We start from the raw sequence: 21,832 nt of genomic DNA, 5'->3' as shown, positions 1-21,832 counted from the left end.
CAAAAGAAGTCGCCATCGGGGACTGACTGATTTCAAACCAGACCGAATTCCAAATCAGCAGAATATCTCTCGACCACAGCGCACTTCTGGTACTCGCGCTCGATATTTTAGTTGTTTTTGTTAATTGGTTGATTTGGCCTGGTTTGTGCTGCAAATCTTGAGCGGTATACGTGTGAGATCTGTACGTGCGTCGTGCTCGATAAGTTTGGTGGAGAGCATATCGGGTGCTAACATTTGTTGAATTGCAGATAGTATTCGTACTGAATACAGGACAATACTGCTTTGCTACTAGAATTGTCTAGTAAACTTAGTACAAGGTCAGTCTTACTCTCGGAGTGCTCGTCGCGGCTCGAGATAATCTGCTTACAAAAGTCCTACAGAACACCCTGATTCCCCCACCACCCTGGCCCAGATGAAGTACGATGACGCCGCCCTCTGCCGGACATTGCTAGAAATGCCCTCGAGGTATAACTACCTCTATTCCGCAGACAGCGAGCGGGCGCTGCTGCGGGCGCTTTTCTTGTCAATTTCGGCAAACGAAAAGTACAGCTCGTACTTCTTCCCGCACGGCATGCCGTCCATGTCGGTGCCCTGGCGGATGCATTCTAGTGATTTGGATCCGTCGCATAGAGGACGGCCCTGTATGCATCAGTTTGAGAAAGGCGAGCCTACATACAAGTGCAAGTACGTCATTCATCTCTCCAGATATTGCTTTTTACAATTTGGCACTTGCTAACCTGCGCTAGGGACTGTGCTGTCGACGAGACCTGTGTGTTGTGCTGGCAATGTTTCAACTCTTCAGACCATGTTGGCCACCAGGTAACCGTCTCGATCTCCCAGAAAGACGACGGCGGAGTTTGCGACTGCGGCGACCCCGAGGCCTGGAAACGTCAGGTTACCTGCCAGTACTTCCAGTCCTACTCGCAACCCTCACAGCCACTTCCAGAAGACCTTATCGATTGCATAAAAGGTACAATTGCGCGCGTTCTCGATTACATCCTCGACGTCTTCTCTTGCGCCCCGCAAAGTTACCAGGACTGTAAAGACGAGACGGCTATTGAAGCCGATTGTCAGAGTTTCTCGCTCCTGCCATCAGTCTACGGCGGCGACGGTGTCGACAAGCATAACGGCCAATACGCGCTTGTTCTTTGGAACGACGAAAAGCACGCGTTCGACGCCGTGATTGAAACGGTGGCGCGCGCGACGAGAAGGGGGACCGAGTATGGCAAATTCATCAGTACAGAGGTTGACACCATCGGCCGAACGACTGTCAGCACGTCCAGTGACTTGAAGAGGTTGATCGCCGTGCTGTCAAAGTTCGAGTCGATCGCGTTAGCTGGTAGTATACGGTCGATGCGCGATACCTTTCGTGAAGATATGTGTGGGACCATGCTTGACTTTCTCAAAGATATCTCAATGTCTAGTCTCGAGGGCCATGATTTTGTTCTCAGAGACGCCGTCTGCGAAGCGCTCTGTCAACCGTGGAGAGTCGGATCTACAGCTACCAGAATCCACCAAACGCTGTATCCCATCGCCGACCACCTCGAAGACAGCGACGACGATCTGCATATGGTTGCCGGTGCTTTCAATACTGCCGGCGGTGCAGTACATGTTCCCGGGTTCGAAAGCTCAGTCCAGCAATCGGTGAGGGCCGGCACACCTGTAGCCACGCAAGCACCAAACTACTGGACCGAGACCGCAGAGGACGATCCGACGGTTGAGCTGGCGGCGCGCGAGGCGGCCAACAACACCGAATGGCAAATGATGAACTCAAAGTACATCCCACCCGACCAGTCGCACCGGCTCAGGCTAGACTATCTCATGATCTTTGACATGCGGTTTTGGAAGAAAGCCCGGGTGTGTATTCGAGATCTGCTTATGGCCACGATGATATCAAACCTCGACTACAAAATGACGCTCGGCATGCACTACGCCGACGCATATCCCGATTTGGTCGAGCAGTTCGTCCTGGCAGATCGAGAGCCTGAATACAGCATAATGCAGCTAGCTACGCAACTATACACATGTCCCACGATCGCAACCGAGGTCGCCAGGCTTTATTTCCCCGTGTTTGCCGCAATCATTTACACTCTGCTCACAAAAGGAAAAGTCGGATCGCCGTCGTCGGTTGACTTTTTGACCTGTGTGCCGGTCGATAGAAGCACGTTGAAGAATAGCAGGGTTTATCACGTCTATAGCGAGTTAGAGCATATCATTTCGCGTAACTTGGTCAAGCAACGCATATCCTGCGACAACAACAAAGTGCGTCAGGTAGCAGATATCCTCCTCCTACTCGAAGGATCGGCGCCGTTCATCCGTCAGATCAACGAGCACGTCGAGTATGAGTCGACAGAATGGATCTCGTCCTTCCATATCCTGACGCCGTTGTCGAAACTCGCGAGGTTGATTGCGAGCGGCTGCAGCGAGGGGTCGCCTGCCTCGTCGCAGCAGTCTATCCGGTCGATTGCTCGGATTCTCACGGCGTGGGCGTTGGGGTATATGCGGGATCGCTTCCCTAGCAATGAAGTTGCGGATGAGCCTAAATTTGACTGGTGCGGGTGCGACGATTTTAGTACGGAAGCATACAACATCGTCAGATTCCCGGTTGAGTTTTACATTCTGAGCATGCACCACCCACTACACTCGTTCCTGACTTGGTTCATCGAGTTTGGCCACGCGGAGAGCCCAGAGAAACTAAAGTCGCTCATGAGTTTTGCGCTGCTGGATCCGCCGATGCCCGGACGCGCGGTTGATTACGAACCGGAAGAGATGCTCCGGCTTATGCTTGACTATCCCCTGCGCACTCTGGTCGTTGTGGCGCAGATCAGAGCAGGGCTTTGGGTGCGGAACGGATATACTCTGCGTACGCATGAACTTCATTATCGCGATACTACCATGCGCGAGAACGGTTACGCACGGGATATATTTGGTGTGCAAACGCTGATGACTACGTGTGAACCATCGGCCGTCATGCTGACGATTATCGACCGCTGGAGTCTCATGGGGTGGCTTAAAGGGTCTGTTTCCCACAACGTGTTTGACGAAGTAAAGCACCTAGCGGTCATGGAAGAGTTTCTGCACGGCATGATTGTCCTTCTTTGTGAACGCAAGCGGTTGATCGGTCTTCGAGGTCTGGAGCTCAACGCGGCGCTGATCCGCCGTGAGATTGTGCAGGCGCTATGTATCGAGCCCATGCCGTTTTCCGATCTGGTGAAGAAAGTCCCCGAGTACTTGACTGCCGATGAGCAATTCGAAAATATCCTCCGCGAGACAGCTATTCATAAAGCTCCCGAGGGCGTGAACGACGTCGGCCTTTACGAGCTCAAGGATGAGTACTTTGACCAAGTGGACCCGTATTTCTTCCATTATACAGCTACGCAGTGGGACGAAGCCGAGACGGCGATTAAGAAGGTGATGCACAAGAAGAGTAAGGTCCCCGTTGATCAGATTGTGGTTGAACCGCGTCTGGTACCGATCACGTCGGGTCCGTTCACTCGCTTGGGCTGGATCGTGGGTACTCCGGAGTTTGCCCAGATGATTTACGTCACGTTGGGTAACGTGGCTTTCAAGAGACTGTCGCATGCGCCGTCGCTCGCAGAGTCGTTGCTCACGCTCACGCTTTATCTTTGCCATGTCGCTGTGCTCGAGGATCAGATTGCGGCGCCGGACCCCGCGCGATCACTGCGGACGTTTAGCTACAATGCGTGCGAGCTTGTGACCAAGGATTTGGCGCCGGTTGATGGGATCTGCCAGACGATTTTGGAAATACTGTTTTACATCAAGAAGGCCAAGTCTGAGTTTGGCCAGAGCTCGCTTGTGGCCGAGAGGATTATCCAGATTATCAAGACGAACGAACCTAGCGCGTACCGGCAGAGTTTAGAGTCCTTCACCGAGTCTGTTGAGCCTGGCGAGCCCAACGATGTTGAGATGAACGAAGCCGGCGAGGACGAAGAAACCGAGGCTGAGAAGAAGAAGAGGTTGGCAAAGGAGCGGCAGGCGAAGATTCTGGCTGAATTCAAGCAGAAGCAGCAGAGCTTTGCGGATCAGAATAAGGACGATATCGAAGAGGAGGAAGATGCTAGCGATGATGATATGATGGAAGATGGCAATGGCGAGTCGTGGAAGTTTCCCTCGGGAGGATGCATTCTGTGCCGGAAACCGACGAACGATAGTCAGCTGTATGGTACGATTGGCTTGTTTACAGAGTCGAATGTGTTTCGTCAGATGCCGTTTGATTCAAACGAGATGATGGTCGACGGTTTGAATGCAGATGAAGCCGAGCTTGACCGTCCGAGTTTAACGCCTGCGGCATCGTTCCCGCCTCAGAGTAAAGATCCAAAGTCTGACAACTCGATCGGGAAAGGATTTCCGAACGAGTCGGTGATAATGGAGCCGGTTGTTGTTAGCTGTGGACATATCATTCATCTGACGTGTCTGCAGGATTACAAGGATGAGATTCAAACTCGTCATCGCGGGCAGATCACGCGGAATCCTCCGGAGGACACCAGCATGAATGAGTTTCTATGCCCGCTCTGCAAATCTCTAAACAACGCTTTCTTCCCTCTGCTGTACAAGAATCTGGATCAGTCGCTCACAAAGGAACTGAGCGACGGCGCCGAGTTTTCGGAATGGTTCGCGGGCGACGTGTGGAAGACAATCACGAATATGAAGGTATGCAGCGAAGGCGGGCGTGCGGGCGCTGCACCATTGAGCGATATGGTTGTCCGAAACATCCGCGCGTCGGCGCTGCACAACATGTCGCAGGTGCACTACCAGAAAGCGATGATCCCGCCTGGCCCTCATTTTCCGGGTGCGTTCATGTCGATCGAGGACCGCAGGGGTATGAGTCGTGAGCTCGAGACGCTGGCGAAGATTAATTCGGACAACGCCAAAGTTCTTGACCGATTCCCGCGGGTCTGTGGCGGATTGGAGGTGATCCGAGAGAGGTCGCTGCTGCAGCGGCTGTTGAATACGTACTCTGCTACCATCTCGTCGGCAGAGATCTATCTCCGCGGCGCGAATGGCGCTGGAAGTGGATTGGACGTCGGCGCGTGTATACTCGATCAAGTTCCTCAGCGCACGATGACGCTACTGCGAACGCTGCGCGCCTACGCGCTTCAAGTAGCCTCGTTCAGTATCCAGGAAGACAAGTCATTCCACGAGGTCAGAGCGGCGTATAGCATGGCGCTCAACCAGCAGATTGGAAAGCTGTTTTTCGGACAAGAGTGCATGTACGACAAGAACTCGGTGTCGAGTCCAGATATTGTCTATCCGTTGCTGATGGAGGACATTTTTGGATTCTTGGCGGATTCTTCAATCATAATGATCCCTGCGATGGGGGGAGCGGATTTGCATAATATCATGACGCTATGCTACATCGCGCAGGTCGTCAAGGTCATTTATCACCTCGGCGATCAGATCTACAGAGATCGGGAGTGGATTCATTTACCCGAGATCCAGGCTCTGGGATCGGAGGAGAGACTTCCGCAGTCTACGTTGAAGAATATGAATATTTTCCTGTGTTTTGTGCTGGCGAACTGCGGCGACGACCCCGAGAACCTCCGAGGAAGCCCGTTCGTGGTCTTCCCCGGCGCCGCGATCTACACGATGATCAACCGATTCACGCTTCCGTTCCTGCGCAAGGCCGCGCTGCTGGCCTATACCAGTTCGCCGATGGAGTACAACGGCGACGCGCTGCTCGACATCGACGGCGACGAGACGGCAAGATTGCTAAGCTTGCTCAAGCTGCCTACGATCGACGAGATTTTTGCGTCGCTGAACCGCTGCGATCTCGAGCAGAACGTGCGCGTGAAGGATGTGATTACGCGCTGGTGCCGGCACTTGGAGCTGACTAACCGACGTCCGCAGTCGCTGCAGTCTGTGCGCATGACGCTTGAGTATCCGGGAATACTGCGGCTGCTGAGACTTCCGCTGAGCTTGCATGCGTTCTTCCAGGAGATTGGTCGGATGAAGTGCAAGAACTGCGGGAATAGTCCTGGAGAGCCTGCGGTGTGTCTGTTTTGTGGCGAGTTGGTGTGTTGTCAGGAGTATTGCTGTCGGTCGAAGGAGTGCGGCGAGTGTAATCAGCATATGGAAAAGTATTGATTACAAACTTGTTTGTGCTGTTGCAGAATGTGTGCTAACTATTCTTTTGATTTAGATGCGCAAAGTACTTTGGCGTGTTTTTACTGATCAAAAAGTCCTCGATCTTGTACCTGCGCCGAAATCAAGGCATGTTTGCACCGGCGCCATATCTCGATGTCCACGGCGAAGTCGACCAGTATCTAAAGTGAGTACCCTGTTTTCTCCTTCCGCCAATCTCCTTTTCTAACAATATACACTTTAATACAGACGCGGCCGTCCACTCTTCCTATCGCAGAAGAGATACGACCATTTAATCAGAAACGTATGGCTGCAGAACGGGTTCGCGTCGCAGATTGCGCGCAGGATCGAGGCTGGAGTCGATGTTGGTGGATGGCAGAGTATGTGAGGTGTTGTGTTGTTCCTTTCTGTTCTACAATTTGTCTGCTTTGTTTTGTCATTGATCATGAGGGCGTTTGTCGATTCTACTCTACTCTATATACAGATCTCTAGTTACTACTGAGAATATACGATTACTAATCTAAATGAGCTGCATTACATAAGTTGGGACTTTCAACAAAGTTATTGGGAAAAGAAAGCAAAAAGGAAAAACTTTAAAAGAAAATCCTGCGAGACTTTCTGCGAATTTGAATCAAGACCCGGTTTACTCGTTTCTTTTGGTTGCTCTGTCTTTTCTTGTTTTCCTGAATTGCTGCGGTGAATTCTTCTCAGTATAGAATCTTGAGAGAGGAAAGAAGAAGGAAGTAGTAGCAGTTACTCTGAGAAAGGTTTCTTACGCGGAGTAAGGAAAGAGAAAAGAAAGAAAGAAGAGCGCGACGGGTACGGTCAATCATGGCTCGGAGCGCGAAATTTATAAAGGGCGGGAAAGCATTGCCGGCTGGAAGCAAGAAGCAGGCAGTTAATGGCTCTACTACGGCAGCGGTGAAGAAGAATGGGATAAGTAAGGTGGAGGAGGAGGAGAAGGATGGGGATGGTGCAGTCAACGACGACGAGGAGAATGGACATGATGAACGAAGCTCGGATTTCGAGGATATAGACGACGATGAGGAAGATGCGTCGACACCGAAGAAGCAAGAGAATGGTCATTCAGAACCTACCTTGTCCAGCAAACAGCCGACGACTTCGCACGCCGACGCAACGCAATCGCCATCGAAATCCTCGCCCAGCATCGACGAACTACGCGAGCGACTTGCGCAGAAGATCAAGAATCTCCGCGCGCAGCGGAAGGCGCCGGGGAGCGGGACACCGGGGGCGCCGCTTAGTCGGGATCAGATACTGAAAGCGAGACAGGCGAAGGAGGCGCATCGGAAGGAGAAGGAGGCGTTGAAGCGGAAGCGGGCTAGTGAAGAGGAAGGGTCGACTGATCTGGTCAAGAAGGAAGAGAGTGTTGTGGCTGTGAGCAAAGCTCCGAAGGTGGAGGAAGACATCGACACATCTGGCGCGATGTTTTCAAAAGTCTTGCTGGACACCGGCGATGAAGTTTCTGCCGCGGGTGAAATCAAGCCGAAGAAGCGCAAGAAAGGACCTTCGGATCTGCTAGGACAGCTGAAGCACGTCGAGGCGAAGAAAGCGCGGATCGCGAGCATGGACGAAGAGAAGCGGAGGACGATCGAAGAGAAGGAGAAGTGGAAGCGTGCGATCAAGCAAGCGGAGGGAGAGAAAGTGCGTGATGACGAGGTGCTGCTGAAGAAATCGCTAAAGAAGCAGTTTAAGCAGAAGAAGAAATCGGCGAGGGAATGGAAAGAGCGCGAGGAGAATGTGCAAAAGGGAATTCTAGCGCGGCAAAAGAAGAGAGAGGAAAACATCGCGGCAAGGAGAGAACAGAAAGCAAAGGGCGGATCGAAGAAGAAGTCAAAGTCTTCGGGTCTGAAGAAGAAGAAGAAACGGCCTGGGTTTGAAGGCGGGCCGAAGAAAGGGTCGGGGGGTAAAAAGTAAATAAGCATTGAATATTCATGGTCGAGGTGTAGGCATCATTTTTAATGTATAGTGCGCTTGTCATTTTTATCTACTTGTACATTACGATATCAATTCATACCGATTTCCATGATCCACTTAGTATATACCTATTTACATGTATGCTCTGTCTAGTGAGCTGTATGGTGAGTTTACCCGCGAGCCAATTGAGATCGTAGCAAGTTTATGCTCGCCATGCCGGTGAAAGCGATCCAGGTGGAGGAGCTGCCGAGAGTAGATTTGAGATGCGCCACGTTTTCTAAGCGGCGGTCGAGGAATTCCCAGGTATTCTTAAAGTCTGTCGAGTTATCCTGAGTCATGTAAAGCTCTAAAGCAGTGTTAGAAATTGATATTTGAAGAACTGATGAACAGGGGAGAAGTAGTAGACGCACCAGTTGCGGAGTAAACAGCAGACAATGAGGCCCGTCGAGTGTACCAGTCAAAAGTCGACGACTTGTCGCCGGCCAGGTACCAGATCTCGTCTGCAAGTTTGGCCAGCTCTTCTAGCGAGGCAGGAACGTTTGGCGGGAGTCCCATGACAGCCAGTGCCTATGGTCAGTTAGCAACGGCGAGCGCTGTAAGTGAGTACAATGTATATAGATACCTCAGGTAGACGCTTGATAACAGGCGCATTGGCTTTCAGACGCTCGACGCAGTACCGCTTGACTCTTTCGTGGAGGTCATTGGTCTCGGCATCGATCTTGTCCTTGTGCTGCGCAAGCTTCGTCCGCTCGCTGTAGAGATGGTACTGGATCAGATCAAAGACTCCGTTGTGGAAAACCGCGTGAGTAGAGTCAAGATATCCCTGATCGCGGCACCCGAGCACGAGCGCGTCCTTGACGAAGCCGTGTTCGGGGACGTGGGTGAGTGCGGAAGAGAGGATTCGAGCCTGCGCGGGAGTGTACGGCGAGGGCGGAAGATGCGAAACAGCGTGGTAGAGCCTGGCTGAGTTGAGAATAGTCGAGCTGGCCTTGCAGACTGGTGATCTGAGATGCGTGGAGGTGAACATGGCGATTGTGGGTGTTTTGTGGGTGTTTTACGGGTTGGTGATGAGCAGAGGCGGTGGGAGATTTCTTCTCGTTTGGTTTTGGGTTTGCGTACAGTTACTTCGACCTTGTTGAGTATTTACGTGTGGTTTTGGTCCATATTTACCGTCAATTTGTCGTCAATTGGTTGATACTGGGCTGATACCTATTCAGATATATTTTGCTGAATTATTACTATACTACTCAATCCCGGTCTTCTGCATGGTATAGCGCGGTTGGGAGGCACTTGCTACGATCAATTTCTATATAATTACCGACCATGAAGCTGTCGATACTTCACTATGTCGTCGCCTTCATCGTCATATTCTCGACATTAGTATTCATCGTTCTATTCGGCCGACTGCCTGCATTCAAGTTCGTGATATCGACTGCTACATCATCTGACTGCTCTACAGCGCACGCACTAACCTCCCTTATCATCTAGAGGAACGATAGTCGGCAAAGCGCACATCTTGCTATGGAAAACGATTCCGGCGAAGTTTGTGGCAATTGATAGAAAGTTGACGGGTGGGAAATTATACGCTGCGTCTTCTAAATGGGCGGATTATCTCGTTAACGACAAGAATTGGGCTGTTGCTGTATGTGCTATTATTTAATGACCTGAGGTTCTCTGATGACCGACCACATACTAACTCGAATAATGAACAGATCTTCTACAGCACTGTTTTAACAGTCTCTCTTTTCTTCTTCTTTAAAGATGCCTGGCCACGAATCTACAACCCGCTTCACCGCCTGATAATCCCCATGGTCGCATTCCAGCCCTACTTTTATCTCTACCTCTCGGCATTCACAGACCCCGGCACAATCACAAAGGCAAACCTTGCGAGATATCTCGAGCTGTTTCCGTACGATGATATCATTTTCTACTCTGATAGCGCAGAGTGCCGGACCTGTCACTTTAAGAAACCGGCGAGGAGTAAGCACTGTAGTGTTTGTAAAGGCTGTATAGCGAAGAACGATCATCACTGTGAGCTTTTTTTTGAACTCGACAGGACGGGTGGATAGGGGCTGACAGATCTTTAGGTGCGTGGATTAATAACTGCGTGGGATACTACAACTATCGCTTCTTTCTAGGCTTTCTGGTTAGTAACCTAGGTGTGCTGATATACGGCTCCTACCTCACATTCATGGTTCTCTTCAACGAGTACAAAGCGCAGCATTTCCCCGACGGAACAGATTCTGCTCCGAAATACTACTGGGCCAACTACCGCTTCTGGATCCTTCTGATCCACTCGCGCAGCTGGACGGCGACGGTGACGTCGCTATGTATGATTTCGACGCTCGTGAGTCCGCTCGTGATTGCGTTCCTGGCCCAGCACATTCTGTACATACATCAGGGAATGACGACGAACGAGAGCGAGAAATGGAGCGAGGTGCAGTGGGTGGCTAATAACGGAATGCTCGAGGTGTACGAAAACAGAGAGGACGAGGATAGTTCGGAGGACGGCAGCAGTGCGTCCGGAAGCGGGTCAGATAGCGAGACGAGAGCGCTGCATCCGCGGCTGCAGGCTTTGCAGAGCGCGAGACCGAAGCCCGAGAACCAGGGCAGGAAAGTGCATATCTACGCCTACGATGATGGCTCGTTCAATCGGTTGCCGCCGGCGGGCATGGTCAAGACTGCGACTGTGCCGGGGCTGTATGCGGTCGTGAATATCTACGACCGTGGCGGGCTGTTTAAGAATGCAAAGGAGGTGTGGTTTCCAAAGAGAGTGTAGGTGTATATATATGCTAAGTTGAATATGTGGATATGTTGATATGTTGTAATAGAAAGGCTATCGCAGAGCTTATCAGCTTATCGGGTAGATTGGGTTTCGCATTGTTATTCCTGCTTCTGCGCGTGTGAGCCAGTCGAGAGATCTTCAAATGTTTCTAAAGACTTCAGTAGGATCACATTGCTGATATCTGCTTCATCAACAGCTGATTCACTCTGTTTCTTCTGCTGAGCTGCAGAAAACCGGTGAAGATGAGCTGGTGCAGGAGAATTAGGCTCTGAACTCTGCAAATCGCCATCACCGCTTCCCACGAGCGCCGGCCCTGCTACTTTCTGTTTTAAGCACGATATTCAATAGGAATACACTCAAACACACTGCCCAAATCCATTAATCCTCTTTTCTCTTCTCTACAAACCACAAATTCGAGAAAGACGGGTCGACGCCATGACGTAATCTGTGGCGCCCGTGGCGCGGCGGTGGCTTACACGGCATCAGCCTTTCGTCTTTTCGCCATTTTTCCAGCTTCCGCTCGTCTTCTCTTCTTTTCCTCCAAAACTCGCAAAAATGTCCTCGACCTGGACATCTTTCACATCTTCAGCGGCGACAGCGACGTCGTCGGCTGCAGCAGCTTCGTCCTCGACCGTCGACGGCACGGCGGGATCGGCGCAGCAGCAGTACGGCCAGTCGCTGTCGACCTTTGTTTCTTCCATCACCGCATCGCTCATTGTCTTTGGGGTCGAACTCTGGCTTTTTGCAGTGTTGAGAAAACGTCTGCGTCGTGTGTATGAGCCCAAGACGTACGCCGTGCCGCGGAGACAGCGCGTGCCTCCCGTCGGACGCGGTCTTATCGACTGGCTGTTTCCCACCTTGTTCATGCCCGAGAACGAGTTCATCAAGAAATGCGGCCTGGACGCATACTTCTTCATGCGCTACCTCTCCATGCTCATTTTTATTTTCTTCACCGCCTCGATCGTCGTCCTTCCGGTCTTGCTCCCCGTCAACTCTGCAAACACTTCTTCAGGATCGGCTACCGGCCTCGACAAGCTCGCGTGGGTCAACGTCGGCGCCACGGACACGCAGCGATACTGGGCCCATCTCGTTCTCGCGGTGTTGTTTATTATCTTCCTCTGCGCTGTCTTTCACCACGAACTATCGGCCTACGTCCGTATGCGTCAGGACTACCTGATCTCGCCCACCCACCGCCTGCGCGCCTCGGCGACAACAGTTTTGATCCGCGCCGTGCCCGAGAAGCTGTTGGACGTCCAGCGCATCGCGACCGTGTTTTCTGTTTTCCCAGGTGGCGTGCGTAACGTCTGGATTAATCGCAACATGCAGCCTCTTCAGGACAAGATCAACCTGCGCAACGCAGCCGCTGACAAGCTTGAGGCGGCCGAAACCGAGCTGATCCAAAAGTGCGTAAAGGCGTACAACAAGCAACAGCAGAAGAAGGCAAAGACCGCTACCTCTGCACTGGCAAGTGACGACGAGCAAAACCAAAGCGACGTTGCGGAAACTGCAAGCATGGACCGCACGACGTCGATCGATTCTCAGGTGACTGCGAGCCAGCCCCTGTCATCTCAAAGCAACGAAGACGCAGCTTGGAAGAAGTACATCAAGCCAAAACACAGACCGCGTCATCGCGTGTCGAAGGTCTCCTGGCTCCCCGCGCTCCCTCTCCCCGGTCTATCGTACAAAGTCGACACGATCGACTGGGCGCGCGACCAGCTCGAGCAGCTCAATCTCGAGATTGCGGATATGCAGCAAGACGAGACGGTTTACAAGCACATGCACTCGTGCTTTATCCAGTTCAACAACCAGATCGCGGCGCACATGGCGTGTCAGTCCTTGGCCTCCGAGTCGGCGCAGTACATGGCTCCGCGCATAGTAGAGATCAACCCGAACGACATCATCTGGTCCAATATGCGCATCAAATGGTGGGAGTCGCAACTGCGAACGACTGGTGTTTTCCTGACGACCTGCGCTCTTGTCGTTGGCTGGGCGTTTCCGGTCGCGTTTGTGGGTATCATCTCGCAGCTGAGCTATTTGACCTCGGCGCTGCCGTTCTTGGATTTCTTGAACGATCTGCCGGCTGCGATCAAGGGTATTATTGCTGGTATCCTTCCACCTGCCGCACTTGCGGCTCTTATGGCTGTTTTGCCCATCATATTGAGAGGTATGATCAATTTCTGTGAGAACATTTATTCGAGAGATCGTTATTTAACATAAAGTTTAGTGTTTGCTCTTCTTCGCGGAAACTCAACTGGTGTACAATCTGAATTGACAGTGCAGTCATCGTACTTTGCGTTCCTCTTTGTTCAAGTCTTTCTGGTCATCACAATCTCGAGCTCAGTCACGACAGTCATCCAAGACCTCACGTCGCATCCGACCTCGGTCCCCCAGCTTCTGGCGCAGAATCTCCCCAAAGCCGCAAACTTCTTCTTTTCCTACCTCATCCTTCAAGGCTTGACTATCAGCGCTGCGGCGTTGCTGCGCGTGGGTCCGTTGGTGATGATGAAGATTGTAGGACCGGTGCTGGATAAGACTGCGCGGCAGAAGTTCCATCGCATCACGCAGCTCGAGCCTGTCCGATGGGGTACGTTCTATCCGATCTACACCAACCTGGGAGCGATTGGCGTTGTGTATACGATTATCGCGCCACTGATCATGCCGATGTGTTTGATTGCGTTCACGCTGTTTTATATCGCGTATCGGTACCAGTTTATTTACTGCACGTACAACCCTATTGATTCCTCTGGTTTGTACTTCCCCAGGGCGATCAACCATCTCTTTACGGGAATCTACGTGATGGAACTCTGCCTTATCGGACTTTTCTTCCTCGTGCGCAACGAGATGGAAGAAGCCACGTGCACGGCGCAGGCAATCATCATGATTGTCGTGCTCTTCATCACGTTCGGATACCAGTACATCCTCAACCGGTCATTCGGCCCGTTGCTCACCTACCTCCCCGTCTCGCTCGAGGGCCGTGCGCGGCTAGCGTTCAGAGCCTGGCTGCAGAGCCATAACCAAGACGAAGACGATCACCAGGTCGCAAGCGGCGCTACTGCCCCGCTGCTTGGTTCGTCGCCGCAGAAGGGGTACCGGTCGATCAGCAGCGAGCAGCCTGCAGCCGGCCTGCCCAAGGCGGATCTGAAGAAGCGGTTCGATGAAGAAGTAGCTTCCGAGCTCGAGCTCCAGACGCAAGGTTCTTCGTCGTCGTCCGATAACGACGAGGAGTATCTGCAGATTGCGGGCGTGGACTCGAAACGGTTCAAGGCGTCGAAAGCGGACGGCACGTATGACGCCGACATGGGCGCGCCGGTGATCGAGTCGCCTATCGCGCAGATGTTTAGATCGTTCAAGAAGCCGATCACGACGCTGGGCACGGCCACACCGGTCGGACAAGTCGGTCAGATTGTGGGGAACGTGGGATCACATATCGGAGCGCACATTGGAGATGCCGCGGGGAGGTTGGGGCTTAACAATGTGACGGGGCTGATATATACCGGCAACGATCAGGCGCAGGTGGAGGCTGAGATTCTGCGAAACTCTGCGGACGCGATGCTGCTGGAAGGCGTGGCCGAGGATCTCGAGGATATTTCGCGCGAGGAGCGCGAGTACCTTGTGAATCGGGCGTTCAAGCACTCGTCGCTGCGGGCAAAGACGCCGGTGATCTGGATCCCGCACGATGACTTGGGTATTGCGGAGGACGAGATTAAGGCGACGCGGGATAAGTTTGCGAACGTGTTGATTTCGTCGGACGGAGCGGGGTTGAATGAGCATGGGAAGGTAGTGTTTTCGCAGCGGCCGCCGGATTATGATATAAAGTCCAAGATTGCATTGTAGATTATTACTCTTAAGTTATTGTTTTCTCTTCTGTTTTCTTTGCTTTTTGTGTGGTTTTGGGAAGGAGTCTGTACATGGAGTGGCATAGGATAGAATAGTGGGAGTGAGGCTGATTGATGAATAACAAGTATATATTTTGCTCTATCGTACACACTTTTACGGTTGCTCTAGATCAGAGACTATTGGATTGGTTTGATCTACACCCAAGTTAATACTCACACAACTCTATAAAAAGCAGAATAAGGAGAAAATACCTTAAAATGAAGCGCGATAAGTGAAAACACAAACGCTTTGAGATCCTGCACGAGATAGTAAAACACCCGCAATCCCTCAGGGTCGTCGCTTTTCTGGACATCGCTGAGCGAGCCGATTTTCGAGGTTTCGAACGAGATGTGCTCGTTTCCCAGTCTGATCTCGAGTTCTTGCTTGCCGTCTGCGTTCTTTTCTGGCCATTTGGAGTCGTCTTCTCTGTGGGTGGGGAGGGGTTGTTAGTGTGAGGAGGGGAGGAGGAGAGGGAGGGGGAGTTGGGATCATACTTCATGATTTCGGCGTCGACTATCATTTGCTTTAGTTGCTGGACGACGAGTGCGCTAACAGACACTATTAAACAAGTCAGATCCAGTCTGTGGATATAATTCAACGGTCAGAATATGAGTGTCTGAACATACTCTCTTTTCGAATCAGGGAATCATTTCTGTAATTTGAATTGTTCGCATACCGCGCAAGTGCGCTCCGCCCGTCTCCTTGTACTCTGAAATCAAACTCTGCAAAAAGAACAATGTCAGTCGCTACTACACCCTATCTTTATCTTTCTCTATCTCATCAAACAGCAGCATTGCATACCGAGAAACTCATGGCCAAACTTGCCGGCATGGCCAGAGTAGTAACGCACGTAAAACGGCTCGGCTCGATCAGCGGTTTTTGGATCGTACTCTGCCGCGGGCGCGGTAGTCGCGGGTTCGATTTGCATCGCGGCGTCTGGGTTTTCCGGAGCCATCTTGACTGAATATGTATATGTGAAGTAGATGGAGGTGAGATGAGATGGATATCGAGGACGAGAGGGTTTGAGTTAGTGCTGAGAAATACGCTGCTGCGGGATGAAATGTTCTTCAGTCGATTGACCCCTGAGATTAAAGAGAGAAAAAGAGTGAAAGCTCTGTTTAATCGGGTCTTTGTTCGGCTTTTGTTATATATTTGGCTGTAATTGAGTGAGTATTCTGTTTATCTGCTTGTTCATATACTGTTTATATGTTCAGAGACTATTTGTATACAAATCATTGTATCAACTCGTCTTCAACTCGATTCAAATCTGTCTGCGATATTGAATTGCTCATCCACCCCTCCTCCAGACAATGTCGGACGCAGACAAAAAAATCGAGCTCATCACACAGGGCCTGCAGGAGGTCCTCAACCTTCCGATCGTGAAGAACGTGGTCGAGGTCGAGAACCGGCCGCTGAAGATCTACTGGGGCACCGCACCCACCGGCCGTCCCCATTGCGGCTACTGGGTGCCCATGACCAAGCTCGCGCACTTCTTGCAGGCAGGTTGTCACGTCAAGGTCCTGCTCGCGGACCTGCACGCGTTCCTGGATAACATGAAAGCGCCGCTCGAGCTCGTCAACTACCGCGCAAAGTACTACGAGCGCATCGTCAAGGCCATGCTGACCTCCATCGGCGTGCCGATCGACAAGCTCGAGTTCGTCGTGGGTTCGTCCTACCAGCTCTCGGAAAAATACACGATGGATATCTTCAAGATGTCGTCGATCGTGTCGATGAACGACGCCAAGCGCGCGGGCGCAGAGGTCGTCAAGCAGGTCGAGTCGCCGCTGCTCTCGGGCCTGATCTACCCGCTCATGCAGGCGCTCGACGAGGCCCATCTCGACGTCGACGCGCAGTTCGGCGGCGTGGACCAGCGCAAGATCTTCACGCTCGCAGAGGAGTTTCTGCCCTCGATTGGATACAAGAAGCGCGCGCATCTGATGAACCCAATGGTCCCGGGCCTGACGCAGGGCGGCAAGATGAGCTCGTCCGATCCAAACTCGAAAATCGACCTGCTCGACGACGCAAAGGCCGTCAAGAAGAAAATCGCATCCGCGTTCTGTGCGCCTGGTGTGGTGGAGGGGAACGGACTGCTGTCGTTTGCAGAGTACGTCTTGTTTCCGATCTCGCGCATCGCGACCACGACCGGGCCTGATGGATCGGTCGTGTTGACGGATAAGCCTGCCAGGTTTGAGATCAAGCGGCCGGAGCAGTACGGCGGTGACGTCGTCTACGGATCGATCGAGGAGCTGAAGGAGGCATATGCTGCGGAGAAGGTATGTCCTTTCTTCAAATTAATTAGTCACTTTACTCACTTACTAACAATCTCAGCTCTCTCCCCAAGACCTCAAGCAGGGCATCACGGACGCCCTCAACGCCCTGCTCGAACCGATCCGCACAGAGTTCAACAACGACCCGTCTTTCCAAGAACTCGCGAAACAAGCCTACCCACCCCCTGTCTCCGTCAAGAAGGAGAAGAAGAAGGAGAAGGTGCTGGGATCAAAGTACTTGGAAGCCATGGAGGCCAAGAAGAAGCGAGAGGCCGAGAAGGCTGCGAATGAGGTTGCGGAGAAGGTGGAGGGTGTGGAGATTAAAGAGTAGTGGTTAAGATGATAAATAGCAATAATAGTAGAAATAACAAATATTGAATAGAACAAGTAATAAAAATACAAATAATCTCCTCGGTCTTAAGCAAGAATAAACTCCCAACCTCGAATTTGATCTACGTCCACCACCACCACCTCTCCTCCCCACCAACCACCACCATGTCCTCAACACAAGAACCCCCCGACGACGACGACGACGCAGTCCACCTATCCCTTCCGCTCACCTACCAACAAACCCTCATCGACGAGCTCATCGGCGAAGATGCGCTCGTCATCCTCGCCCGCGGCCTCGCGATGCCGCAGATCGTCACGAACCTGATCCACGCGTTCAACGCGGCAGGGAGTAACCTCGTCATCGTCATCGGCGCGCGCGATCGTGATTTAGAATGGCTCGGGACCGGACTTGCCGAGCTGGATTCGCAACGCCGAGGAAAACAGCGCAGCAGCAGCAGGTCGGGGTTGACGATCGTCAAGACTGATGCGCAGTCGACAATCACCTCGCGCGAGCTGATGTACAGCGAAGGCGGAGTGTTTGCGATTACCTCGCGGATTCTGATTGTTGATATCTTGTCGGATAATATCCCAGTCGACAAGATCTCCGGGATTGTGGTGTTGAATGCCGAGCGCGTGACGCCGACGTCGATGGAGGCGTTCATTATTCGCGCGTACAGAGAGAAGAATAAGAATGGGTTCATCAATGCGTTTTCGGACGTTCCCGAGGCGTTTACGAGGGGATTCGCGCCGTTGACGAAGTTTATGAAGACTCTTTTTGTTAAGAAGGCTTCGATCTGGCCTAGGTATACTTACTCTACTCTTCTCAAAACTTACTGAAGGCTAATGATTCTCAGATTCCACATGCAAGTAGCAGAAAGCCTCGAGACCGGCGCCGCGCACCACCGCCGTCGGAAAGACGTGGTGGAGATCGAAGTCGCGCTGACGCCGTACATGCGCGAGATCCAGACCTCGATCCTCGAATGCATCGAGCTCTGTATCCGCGAACTGCGCAAGTTCACAAACAAGTACCTCGACCTCGAGGACGACGAGTGGACGGTCGAGAACGCGATCCAGGAGAGCTTTTTGGGTAGGTTGAATGCGCAGCTGAGTCCGGTTCGACACAGGCTTAGTCATAGGACGAAAGTCGTGTTGAACGATCTTAGGACGCTGAGAGAGTTGCTGGCGATGCTGATCTCGACGGATTGCGTCACGTTCTGGAAGTATTTGGATTCGGTGGTGTCGAATAGCGCAGCGGAGATGGGCCAGTCAAAGTCGAGCACGACGTACTGGCTTTATTCGGACCCGGCTAATGTGATTGTCGAGCGCGCGAAAAGGCGGGTGTACATGCACGACCAGAAGAAAGCCAGCGAGACCACCGAATCTGCACCAGCGACATGGCTGCCAAAGGGAATCTCGCTCGTGCTGGAAGAGCAGCCAAAGTGGGAGCAGCTAGGCCAGATCCTGGACGAGATCACGACGGAGCTGTTTGCGAGCCCGCACGCAGGCCAGGCGGGGAATACGTTGATCATGTGCTCGGAGTATCGGACGATGACGCAGGTCTCGCGGTATCTTTCGTCACGAGCAAAGTGGTCGCAGCAGCAGGTGGAGGAAGCAGAGGAAGAAGGAGCGGCGAGGACGATGCTGGAGAGGGAGTTTAGACGGTACCTTGACTGGAAGAGAGGTATTACTGACTTTCATCGGTTCCAGCGACAGCAGCAGGAGCAAGAGAAGCAGCAGACACCGCAGCCATCGTCACGAGAGAGTAACAACACCAACGAGTTTAGAGGCCGGCCTCCGCCAAATAAAAGACGGAGGACAAGAGGTGGGTCTGCGGTTGCGAGCGCGACGTCGAGGAATGTTAATGGTCCTATGGCGGCGATTGCTGTTGATCCCGAGGCAGATGACGTGCGGTTGCTCACTACTTCTGTTAATGGGACGGAGGAGGAGGAGGAGGAGGAGGAGGAGGAAGATGAGTTTGAGATTGGCGAGCAGGTAAGTGGGGATTATTACGGCCTGCTGGACAGCAACGACGCAATCACGGTGCATGTGTACGACGAGGATCTGGACGACGCGCTACTGGAAGAGTTGAGTCCGCGATATATAATCATGTACGAGCCCGATCCAGCGTTTATCAGACGGATCGAGGTCTACAGAGCGGTCAATCGGGATCGGGAGTTGAAGGTGTATTTTATGTACTATGGAGACTCTGTTGAGGAGCAGCGGTATTTGAGCGCGGTTAGACGGGAGAAGGATGCTTTTTCAAAGATTATACGGGAGCGAGGGGTATGTTTTGTATGTTGATTTTATCTTGTTTGCGAGACTAACATACGGCAGAGCATGGCGATGGTTCTTTCGACGGACGTGGACAAGCTGGCATCACCCGAAGAAGCATTCCTAAGCCGGATCAACACGCGGATAGCAGGCGGCGGCCGGATCGACGTGAGCAGCGTGCAACCGCGAGTGATTGTCGACATGCGCGAGTTCCGATCATCTCTACCGTCGCTTCTGCACGCGCGGCAGATGAAGCTGATTCCGGCGATGCTGTCGGTGGGCGATTACATTATCGCGCGGGATATCTGCGTGGAGCGCAAGTCGTTGCCTGATCTGGCGGGGTCGTTTAAAGATGGGAGGTTGTATGCGCAGACGGAGAGTATGAGCGCGCATTATAGGATTGTGGTGCTGTTGATTGAGTTTGAGGAGGGCAAGAGTTTTTCGCTGGATGAGTACGAGACCGGGACGCTTGCGAAGGCGCTTGGGGGGGCTGCAGTTGGAGGGGGAGGGGGAGGGGGAGGGGGAGGAGGAGGAGGAGGAGGAGCAGGACCACGGGGGATCAATTCATCTACGGACCGAGTGGAGACGACAGCGGATTTTGAAAACACGACCGAGTTGCACGCGCAGCTGGTGATGCTGGTGATTGCGTTCCCGAACCTGCGGATAGTCTGGTCCTCAAGCCCATTCCAGACCGCCGAGATCTTCGCCGAGCTGAAACGCGGGCACGAGGAACCCGATCTGAGAGCGGCGGTTGAGGCAGGGACGGACCGGGGCGAGGTGCAGATTGTGAATCAGTCGGCGGTGAAGATGCTGCGGGCGCTGCCGGGGGTGAACGCGCAGAATTACAGGGCGCTGATGGTCGATGTGACGAATGTGAAGGAGCTGTGCGGGATGAGCGAGCGGCAGATTGCGCGGACGGTGGGCGAGGAGCCTGCGAGGAAGATTTACAGATTCCTTCACAGAAGGGATAAGTAGTAGTTGATGTATAATAAGTAAACAAGATACCAGAAGCGGCAGTTGTCTCCACGTGACTACATCCACGTGACTGCATACACGTGACTTTTTGTAGAGGCCCGGGATTGGCTGGAAGGTCGGGCGGCGGGCGGCGGGAAGGAAAAAGAGGATTCGGGACGCAGATTTGTTTCTTGTTGCTGCACATCCGCAATTGGAAGAAACAGGTTCTATTAATCCACGACTCGACTATCACTAGAATATATCCAGAATGTCTGCTGTTGGTGTAAGTTGTTCTTTGTTTTTAGATGTGAGGGGGAGGAGTGGTGAAGGAAGGAGGGAGGAGGGAGGAGGGGGGAGGGAGGAGGATGGATGATATCTCTCACAATTGATCAGAATCTACAGTCATTCGGAGGATCTGATGAGGTTCGCTGATTGTCTGGATTCAAGATTGATCTGATTGATTGAGTGAGAGTGGTGGAGCTGCGATGATAATAAGGAGGATTAAGACCGACTTTCTCGAGACTCTATCAGAACTCACCACCCACTCGACAGAGATGAAAGAGAAGGAGAGAAGGAGAAGAAGAAGGAGAAGAAGAAGAAGGAGAAGAAGAAGAAGGAGAAGAAGAAGAGGAGGAGGATTATATAACACATGCTAACAGTTTACACAGCGCTCTGCTGCTTTGAAGCTCGACTGGGCCAAGGTCTCGTCCTCGCTCGGTCTTAAAGGCGCGACAGTGAGCTCTCTCCAGTCGTTCCGCAAGCGCAACGAGGACGCTCGTCGCAAGGTTGTCGAGCTGTCTAGCCAGCCCACTACGGTTGACTTTGCGTACTACCGCTCGGTCCTGAAGAACACCAAGGTCGTCGACGAGATCGAGGGCGCGTTCAAGAAGTTCAAGCCGACGACGTACGACGTGACTGCGCAGCTCAAGACGATCGAGAAGTTCGAGGCCACCGCGCTCGAGAACGCAAAGACGACGGAGACAAAGGTCGAGGCCGAGCTTGCGGATCTGATCAAGACGCTCGACAACATCGAGTCTGCGCGGCCGTTCAGCGAGCTTACGGTCGATGATGTGCTTGCGGCCAAGCCGGAGCTCGAGACGAAGGTTAAGGAGATGGTCCAGAAGGGTAGATGGGATGTTCCTGGATACGCAGAGAAGTTTGGCAGTCTTGCGGTTATGTAAGGGTGAAGCAGTATGCTCGATAGAGTCAAGTTGTGCCATTGTAGCCATATAGGTTATTAAATTCTATTCTATACACTATACTATAACCATATATCTATACAACTATATAACTTGTATAATCATCTATAAGA

The 21,832-nt window shown here is 52.4% G+C and overlaps 9 protein-coding genes across 9 annotated transcripts; 7 read left to right on the top strand and 2 right to left on the bottom strand.

The window, feature by feature from the left end:
- The first annotated feature begins 51 nt into the window (after window positions 1–51).
- BZA70DRAFT_279603 (uncharacterized protein) lies at window positions 52–6,631 on the top strand. The gene is made up of 6 exons (XM_064912809.1): window positions 52–181; window positions 249–317; window positions 381–684; window positions 747–6,098; window positions 6,161–6,289; window positions 6,352–6,631. The coding sequence occupies exons 3-6, from the start codon at window positions 413–415 to the stop codon at window positions 6,488–6,490; spliced, it is 5,892 nt and encodes a 1,963-aa protein (XP_064767652.1). The 5' UTR covers window positions 52–181; window positions 249–317; window positions 381–412; the 3' UTR covers window positions 6,491–6,631.
- Window positions 6,632–6,644: 13 nt separating this feature from the next.
- On the top strand, window positions 6,645–8,086 carry BZA70DRAFT_279600 (surfeit locus protein 6-domain-containing protein). The gene has a single exon (XM_064912808.1). It carries the CDS (start codon window positions 6,934–6,936, stop codon window positions 8,035–8,037), a length of 1,104 nt encoding a protein of 367 aa, XP_064767651.1. The 5' UTR covers window positions 6,645–6,933; the 3' UTR covers window positions 8,038–8,086.
- BZA70DRAFT_257988 (COQ9-domain-containing protein) lies at window positions 8,087–9,109 on the bottom strand. The gene is made up of 3 exons (XM_064910835.1): window positions 8,660–9,109; window positions 8,448–8,604; window positions 8,087–8,383 (listed from the first exon to the last, which is right to left on the bottom strand). Exons 1-3 carry the CDS (start codon window positions 9,062–9,064, stop codon window positions 8,208–8,210), a joined length of 738 nt encoding a protein of 245 aa, XP_064767650.1. The 5' UTR covers window positions 9,065–9,109; the 3' UTR covers window positions 8,087–8,207.
- Window positions 9,103–11,193, top strand: BZA70DRAFT_279598 (DHHC palmitoyltransferase-domain-containing protein). Its single transcript, XM_064912807.1, has 4 exons — window positions 9,103–9,455; window positions 9,526–9,679; window positions 9,750–10,068; window positions 10,125–11,193. The coding sequence occupies exons 1-4, from the start codon at window positions 9,361–9,363 to the stop codon at window positions 10,814–10,816; spliced, it is 1,260 nt and encodes a 419-aa protein (XP_064767649.1). The 5' UTR covers window positions 9,103–9,360; the 3' UTR covers window positions 10,817–11,193.
- Window positions 11,194–11,377: 184 nt separating this feature from the next.
- Window positions 11,378–13,789, top strand: BZA70DRAFT_238889 (uncharacterized protein; the record flags this gene model as incomplete). The annotated part of the gene is made up of 2 exons (XM_064910463.1): window positions 11,378–12,986; window positions 13,047–13,789. Coding segments are annotated over 2 exons (2,352 nt in total), but the record flags the coding sequence as incomplete, so codon positions are not given.
- Window positions 13,790–14,789: 1,000 nt separating this feature from the next.
- Window positions 14,790–15,781, bottom strand: BZA70DRAFT_279595 (Mago nashi protein). The gene is made up of 5 exons (XM_064912806.1): window positions 15,500–15,781; window positions 15,325–15,420; window positions 15,193–15,256; window positions 14,911–15,124; window positions 14,790–14,853 (listed from the first exon to the last, which is right to left on the bottom strand). Exons 1-5 carry the CDS (start codon window positions 15,651–15,653, stop codon window positions 14,836–14,838), a joined length of 546 nt encoding a protein of 181 aa, XP_064767647.1. The 5' UTR covers window positions 15,654–15,781; the 3' UTR covers window positions 14,790–14,835.
- Window positions 15,782–17,409, top strand: BZA70DRAFT_279591 (cytoplasmic tyrosyl-tRNA synthetase). Its single transcript, XM_064912805.1, has 2 exons — window positions 15,782–16,971; window positions 17,027–17,409. Exons 1-2 carry the CDS (start codon window positions 16,009–16,011, stop codon window positions 17,294–17,296), a joined length of 1,233 nt encoding a protein of 410 aa, XP_064767646.1. The 5' UTR covers window positions 15,782–16,008; the 3' UTR covers window positions 17,297–17,409.
- Window positions 17,410–20,638, top strand: BZA70DRAFT_311127 (uncharacterized protein). Its single transcript, XM_064914944.1, has 3 exons — window positions 17,410–18,098; window positions 18,150–19,578; window positions 19,630–20,638. Exons 1-3 carry the CDS (start codon window positions 17,461–17,463, stop codon window positions 20,539–20,541), a joined length of 2,979 nt encoding a protein of 992 aa, XP_064767645.1. The 5' UTR covers window positions 17,410–17,460; the 3' UTR covers window positions 20,542–20,638.
- Window positions 20,639–20,679: 41 nt separating this feature from the next.
- BZA70DRAFT_279584 (uncharacterized protein) lies at window positions 20,680–21,787 on the top strand. Its single transcript, XM_064912804.1, has 2 exons — window positions 20,680–20,803; window positions 21,189–21,787. The coding sequence occupies exons 1-2, from the start codon at window positions 20,789–20,791 to the stop codon at window positions 21,699–21,701; spliced, it is 528 nt and encodes a 175-aa protein (XP_064767644.1). The 5' UTR covers window positions 20,680–20,788; the 3' UTR covers window positions 21,702–21,787.
- Window positions 21,788–21,832: the final 45 nt, after the last annotated feature.

Source organism: Myxozyma melibiosi (assembly GCF_037950935.1).
Source record: "Myxozyma melibiosi strain Phaff 52-87 chromosome Unknown BZA70scaffold_7, whole genome shotgun sequence".
NCBI classification, from domain to species: domain Eukaryota; kingdom Fungi; phylum Ascomycota; class Lipomycetes; order Lipomycetales; family Lipomycetaceae; genus Myxozyma; species Myxozyma melibiosi.
Note: the sequence above shows the minus strand (reverse complement) of the source record. Positions and strands in the feature narration are given on the sequence as shown.

Bases quoted from the DNA above. Each gene is read 5' to 3' on its own strand.
- BZA70DRAFT_279603 (XM_064912809.1), top strand. From the start codon at position 413: ATGAAGTACGATGACGCCGCCCTCTGCCGGACATTGCTAGAAATGCCC. The intron at 685-746 runs GTACGTCATTCA...AACCTGCGCTAG, and splicing joins GAGCCTACATACAAGTGCAA to GGACTGTGCTGTCGACGAGA. The intron at 6,290-6,351 runs GTGAGTACCCTG...ACTTTAATACAG, and splicing joins GAAGTCGACCAGTATCTAAA to ACGCGGCCGTCCACTCTTCC.
- BZA70DRAFT_279600 (XM_064912808.1), top strand. From the start codon at position 6,934: ATGGCTCGGAGCGCGAAATTTATAAAGGGCGGGAAAGCATTGCCGGCT.
- BZA70DRAFT_257988 (XM_064910835.1), bottom strand. From the start codon at position 9,064: ATGTTCACCTCCACGCATCTCAGATCACCAGTCTGCAAGGCCAGCTCG. The intron at 8,605-8,659 runs GTATCTATATAC...AACTGACCATAG, and splicing joins TTATCAAGCGTCTACCTGAG to GCACTGGCTGTCATGGGACT. The intron at 8,384-8,447 runs GTGCGTCTACTA...ACACTGCTTTAG, and splicing joins TGCTGTTTACTCCGCAACTG to AGCTTTACATGACTCAGGAT.
- BZA70DRAFT_279598 (XM_064912807.1), top strand. From the start codon at position 9,361: ATGAAGCTGTCGATACTTCACTATGTCGTCGCCTTCATCGTCATATTC. The intron at 9,456-9,525 runs GTTCGTGATATC...CTTATCATCTAG, and splicing joins GGCCGACTGCCTGCATTCAA to AGGAACGATAGTCGGCAAAG. The intron at 10,069-10,124 runs GTGAGCTTTTTT...ACAGATCTTTAG, and splicing joins AGCGAAGAACGATCATCACT to GTGCGTGGATTAATAACTGC.
- BZA70DRAFT_279595 (XM_064912806.1), bottom strand. From the start codon at position 15,653: ATGGCTCCGGAAAACCCAGACGCCGCGATGCAAATCGAACCCGCGACT. The intron at 15,421-15,499 runs GTATGCAATGCT...TTCTTTTTGCAG, and splicing joins GTTTGGCCATGAGTTTCTCG to AGTTTGATTTCAGAGTACAA. The intron at 15,257-15,324 runs GTATGTTCAGAC...CTTGTTTAATAG, and splicing joins TTCCCTGATTCGAAAAGAGA to TGTCTGTTAGCGCACTCGTC.
- BZA70DRAFT_279591 (XM_064912805.1), top strand. From the start codon at position 16,009: ATGTCGGACGCAGACAAAAAAATCGAGCTCATCACACAGGGCCTGCAG. The intron at 16,972-17,026 runs GTATGTCCTTTC...TAACAATCTCAG, and splicing joins AGGCATATGCTGCGGAGAAG to CTCTCTCCCCAAGACCTCAA.
- BZA70DRAFT_311127 (XM_064914944.1), top strand. From the start codon at position 17,461: ATGTCCTCAACACAAGAACCCCCCGACGACGACGACGACGCAGTCCAC. The intron at 18,099-18,149 runs GTATACTTACTC...AATGATTCTCAG, and splicing joins AAGGCTTCGATCTGGCCTAG to ATTCCACATGCAAGTAGCAG. The intron at 19,579-19,629 runs GTATGTTTTGTA...AACATACGGCAG, and splicing joins AGATTATACGGGAGCGAGGG to AGCATGGCGATGGTTCTTTC.